The 5,465-nt window shown below is 49.9% G+C and overlaps 1 protein-coding gene across 1 annotated transcript; it reads left to right on the plus strand.

Annotated features, from left to right (window-relative positions):
- Window positions 1–231: 231 nt before the first annotated feature.
- On the plus strand, window positions 232–4,448 carry gpr4 (G protein-coupled receptor 4). Its single transcript, XM_084314078.1, has 3 exons — window positions 232–510; window positions 1,694–1,958; window positions 2,354–4,448. The coding sequence occupies exons 1-3, from the start codon at window positions 382–384 to the stop codon at window positions 3,073–3,075; spliced, it is 1,116 nt and encodes a 371-aa protein (XP_084170204.1). The 5' UTR covers window positions 232–381; the 3' UTR covers window positions 3,076–4,448.
- The last annotated feature ends 1,017 nt before the right edge of the window (window positions 4,449–5,465 follow it).

Below are 5,465 nucleotides of genomic sequence, written 5' to 3' on the forward strand. Positions count from 1 at the left end.
TCATCTGAAGGGACCGGCCGACCGGCTCCCAAATGGGAGAGGGGTGTTTGACACATCTAACCCGCCCCGGTGAACAGGACAGCATTTTAAGCAGCAGGGTGGAGCCATGAACGGGTCCACGAACCCGGGACGCGTCAAGGCGTCGGCCATGTTGGATCGCTGTGTACCTGTGTGCAGTCTGCGGGAGGCCAGACTCAATATGTACCTGATAAACGGCTGGATTTGGAATGTAGTACACCAAGGAAGTACACAGAGCTGAGAGTTGCTCACGCACTTGTGTGTGTAGGCAGACACACAAAACACCAACCATACCTACTGTATACAGTATCTCTCTTACTCTCTCTCTCTCAAACTCACACACACAGTGCTCCAGACAGGACAATGTGCAATATCTCATTCTGTAATGTGGACAGTAAGGTGGATCAGTTCTTCCAACCCACTCTCTACATCATAGTCATCGTTCTGGGCCTGCCGACCAACTGCATGGCCCTGTGGGCTGCCTACATGCAGGTGAGGAACACACACACACACACACACGTGTCGTGCGCAAACGCATACACACACACACACACACACACACACACACACACACACACACACACACAAACGTCTCTGCCGGAATGCTTATTTCATCCCGTATACCTATGTTATTATCAAATAGTAGAAGAAGTTTGGGTACAAGTTGATTTCCTGTCCAGTCATACGTATGATCCTTCCTCCCTTTCGCTATAAGATAAGATAAGATAAGATATTTGATCCCCTTGGGGAAATGCCGGCATCATAGCAGCAGCATGGGGGCGAGGGGAGGTACAGGTACTGTATGGGCATGGTAATAGTAGAAGACATGCATATAGGCAATACAATTATAGTACAGTAGACAAAGTCAAAACAAGCAGTGTAAACAATATAATTAACTCTGAATATAAGCATAAGTAGGCAGTGTGATCAAAGGTGCATATGAGGGTCTGTGTGCCCCATCAGTTATATTATACATTACAATAAAATATGGTCAATAACACTTGCATTATACATAGGGTACCCTAACTGGCATAATATGTCATACGTTATACGTTCAATCCAATGTTCCTAATGGTATCTTTCCATCTTGAACCCTCCCTAATCGACTCCTTCCCTCCCCCTCTTCCATCCTTCCTCCCCCCCCCCTCTCCATCCTTCCCTCCCTCTCGTCTATCCTTCCCTCCCTCTCTTCCATCCTTCCCCCGCTCTTCCATCCTTCCCTCCCTCTCTTCCATCCTTCCCTCTCTCTCTTCCATCCTTCCCTCCCTCTCTTCCATCCTTCCTCCCTCTCTTCCATCCTTCCCTCCCTCTCGTCTATCCTTCCCTCCCTCTCTTCCATCCTTCCCCCGCTCTCTTCCATCCTTCCCTCCCTCTCTTCCATCCTTCCCTCTCTCTCTTCCATCCTTACCCGCTCTCTTCCAACCTCCCCCCTCTCTTCCATCCTTCCTCCCCCCTCTTCCATCCTTCCCTCCCTCTCTTCCATCTTTCCCTACCTCTCTTCCATCCTTCCTCCCTCTCTTCCATCCTTCCCCTGCTCTCTTCCATCCTTCCCTCCCTCTCTTCCATCCTTCCCCCCCTCTCTTCCATCCTCCCCTCCCTCTCTTCCATCTTTCCCTCCCTCTCTTCCATCCTTCCCTCCCTCTCTTCCATCCTTCCCTCCCTCCCAACCTGCCAGGTGCGTCAGCGTAACGAGCTAGGCATCTACCTGATCAACCTGTCTGTGGCCGACCTCCTCTACATCGGCACCCTCCCTCTCTGGATAGACTACTTCCTCCAGCGCGATGACTGGATCCACGGCCCCGAGAGTTGCAAGCTGTTTGGGTTCATCTTTTACACCAACATATACGTCAGCATCGCCTTCCTCTGCTGCATATCTCTGGACCGGTACTTGGCCGTGGCTTACCCTCTGCGCTTTGCCAAGGTCCGCAGAGTCAAAACAGGTAACAGAGGGTTGGATACTTCTTCGTATATACAGTACAATATACACACAATGGATGTTAATGGTAATTGTGATGTAGCATCACAACAAAGTATAACTCTCCTCTTTTCTCTCTGCTCCACTCTCCTCCTCTCTCCTTTCATCTCCTCTCCTGTTCTCCTCCCTCTCCACTCCTCTACTCCCTGTTCTCTCCTCCCTCTCCACTCCTCTACTCCCTATCCTCTCCTCCCTCTCCACTCCTCTATTCCCTATCCACTCCTCTCCTCTCCTCTCCTCTCCTCTCCTCTCCTCTCCTCTCCTCTCCTCTCCTGTTCTCTCCTCCCTCTCCACTCCACTACTCCTTATCCTATCCTCTCCTCTCCTCTCCTCTCCTCTCCCCACCCGCTTCCCTCCCAGCGGTCGTGGTCAGCGGGGTGGTCTGGATCATCGAGATTGTGGCCAACTCCGCTCCGCTCTTCCACGACGAGCTCTTCCAGGACCGGTTCAACCACACCTTCTGCTTCGAGAAGTACCCCATGCAGGACTGGGTGGCGGGGATGAACCTCTACCGGACTTTCCTGGGCTTCCTCGCCCCCTGGACGGCCATGCTGGTCGCCTACCGCGGCATCCTGTCAGCCATCCGCTGCAACGTCTCCACGGAGCAGCAGGAGAAGGCCAAGATCCAGCGGCTGGCGCTGAGCCTCATCCTGATCGTGCTGCTCTGCTTCGGGCCGTACCACGTGCTGCTGCTCTGGAGGAGCATCCTGTTCCTGAAGAAGCCCTGTGACTGCGGGGCGGAGGAGAGTCTGTTCGCAGCCTACCACGTGTCGCTGGCTCTGACCAGCCTGAACTGCGTCGCCGACCCCATCCTGTACTGCTTCGTCAACGAGGGGGCGCGCAACGACGTGGGCAGAGCCCTCTCCGCGCTGTTGGCTGCGGCGTTCCACAGAGGCTCCTCCTCCTCGCCGTCACACGCCGACATGCTCCACGCCGGCTCCATCACCGTGGAGACGCCGCTGTCAGCGAAGAAGCAGCAGTGCGTGTACGGAGACGGCGGGAAGACCACCACCTACAAGACGGAGCTGGTGGCTTTGAAAGAGGAGTGTCTTCAGATGACGATACTCAGCGTGAAGAAGTGACTGTGGCTCCCAGAGCGAGACGTTTAAGACACAACCGAGGACGGGAATCCCCGATGAAGGATGTTATAATACACGTCTTTGCTTTGTCAAGTAGAATTTCTCCTTGTTTTAGGCACAATGGATTTTCAAGCATCCAAATGTAACAGGCGTTATTAAACAAGTGGTGCTGTGATAGGTAAGGGTCTTCTATAAAAGCACATTTTAAATATCGACGCTGTAGTAAGTATTTCATCAAACTGGTCTCTGCATGACTACTGTAAGTATAGGAGAGAGAGTTTGAAACTGCACTCCAGTGAACAAGGCATCCATGAATCCAGACCAGAGGGACCCCATGTAGAATTAGAGATGTTGGAGACGTAGATGTCCATGCCTGCTTCGTAATGTAATGTAATATGAAAGAAGAACCAGAGAGAGCCATTGAAAAGGAATGGAAAACTGGCTAAAGTTGTTTGTAATGCTTATCGGGAATGTCTTCGCTGTTTTTCGTGGACGAATTATGAAGTTCTTAAAGTACCTCAGCTGGTAAACTGTGATAGCTGGAATGTGTTGTGAGTGAAATTATCTTTCTTATCCAATGTGAACCACATTTCTTTTCATGTTTTGTTATGCGGGGGGGGGGGGTGCAATAGGCAAGATTTTCAATCATTTGGATGAGGAGACTCCCTAAAAACGAGGCATCTCGTGTATAAGCTCACGCCTATACCTTAACCTCATCGGACCTCACGCCCTACCTTAACCGCCCATTGGACGAGGTGCATGACGCAGTACATGAGATACCACGTTTTTTTGTAAATCCCTTAGACATACCAACCTACAATAATGTGGAATAATTCCAGATGTCAGTCATCTCATTCTATCGGTGCTCTGCTGCTCTGAGTGCCGCGAAGAATCAATAGCTGAATTCCGCACTTAATCCACACACTTGTAGGAGATTCTCATTCCAAATGATCAAAAACCTTGTGCATCTGTAACTTCAGAGCTCAAAACCACTGCTTTGATAGAGAATAACTGGCTCTCAATGCCTTTACTGCATTCGAAATCCAACTAGGGGAATTATTTGAACTGTAAATGTTGAAACGGAGAAAGAGATGAAACATAAAGAAAGAGAGAAACAAAAACAAAAAAAAATCTCAACCTTGATGGTTGGTTATTGTACAGTAGGTGCATGCGTAGGGTAGGCCGCGTAACCATAAAGATGGGGAACTGATTATTTAGACTACACACAAATTCGAAAGACTTTCATTATTGGTACAGAGCTTTGTCACTGAAAAACTCAATTTGCCTGTTTCAATAATGTTACTCTCGACATTATCAGGCGACCATATGTCAGTCTCTCAATAAATTACAACAACAGAACTCTAAAATTGTAAAGATCTGGGGTGGGGGGGGGGGGGGGGGTATTAAAGGTGTATCTTATACTGTACCTGTTTACATTTCTGTGTCAGACTCACTCAAAGCCTTGTAACTCAAACAGCCATAACTCTCCCGTAAAGCCACACAGTCTGCGACCAGCAAAGCTGGCGCAGTCGTGACTAAGTATAAAGGTGTCGTCCTCCAGAGGGTCGTGACTAAGTAACAATAAAGGTGTCGTCCTCCTCCAGAGGGTCATGACTAAGTAACAATAAAGGTGTCGTCCTCCTCCAAACGATGGATTATGTGACAGTTAACGAGGCCTCGCTTTGTCAACATCCGTTACAGTAATGGCTCTCCGGTCTCCAGTCCAGTGCTATCATCCACTGCAGCCTGGTGAGTGTTCGCAGCGTGATTATGGTTTTATTATGCTTCTGCTTGTCAGCCTGAGGACCAAGACCCCCGGGGGCTGCAGTACATAACGCGTCTTTGTCAAGCAACAATACTGGGAAATAAATTATGTACATCAACCTGGACTCCAGTGTGTTTACTCTAACAGCTACAGCAACGTAGAAGAGAAATGGTGCATTTATATAACAGCTTGTATCCAAAGCACTTTACAATTTGTTCCTCACATTTTTACCCATTCATTCACACAGCGACGGCGGAGGCAACCATGCAAGGTGCCAACCTGCTCATCGGGAGCAGTTAGGGGTTAAGTGTCTTGCTCAAGGACACATCGACACACTGCCCCGGGAAGAACGGGAATTGAACCGGGAACCTCCGGTTTACCAGCCGATCGCTCGACCCCCTGAGCCACTGTCGACAGACACACGCTTGTAAGAGGGGCGACACACAGGAACACACACACATGCATTGGGTCGCCGATGAAATGCCTCACTGGGTTTATCTCTCTTTTTGGGGGGGCGGGGGGCTTGTGAGCACGGGGAGAACATGCAAACTCCACACAGAAAGGCCCGGCAGATACATGGGAACCTGGCAACGCAGCAACCTGGTCCCCAAAAGGGAATCAAACCCAG

Source organism: Notolepis coatsorum, assembly GCF_963971535.1.
Source record: "Notolepis coatsorum genome assembly, chromosome: 1".
Lineage (NCBI taxonomy): Eukaryota > Metazoa > Chordata > Actinopteri > Aulopiformes > Paralepididae > Notolepis > Notolepis coatsorum.

Excerpts from the sequence above, each read along its gene's own strand:
- gpr4 (XM_084314078.1), top strand. The coding sequence starts at position 382 with ATGTGCAATATCTCATTCTGTAATGTGGACAGTAAGGTGGATCAGTTC. Across the intron at positions 511-1,693 it reads TGTGGGCTGCCTACATGCAG|GTGCGTCAGCGTAACGAGCT; the intron begins GTGAGGAACACA and ends CCAACCTGCCAG. Across the intron at positions 1,959-2,353 it reads GGTCCGCAGAGTCAAAACAG|CGGTCGTGGTCAGCGGGGTG; the intron begins GTAACAGAGGGT and ends CTTCCCTCCCAG.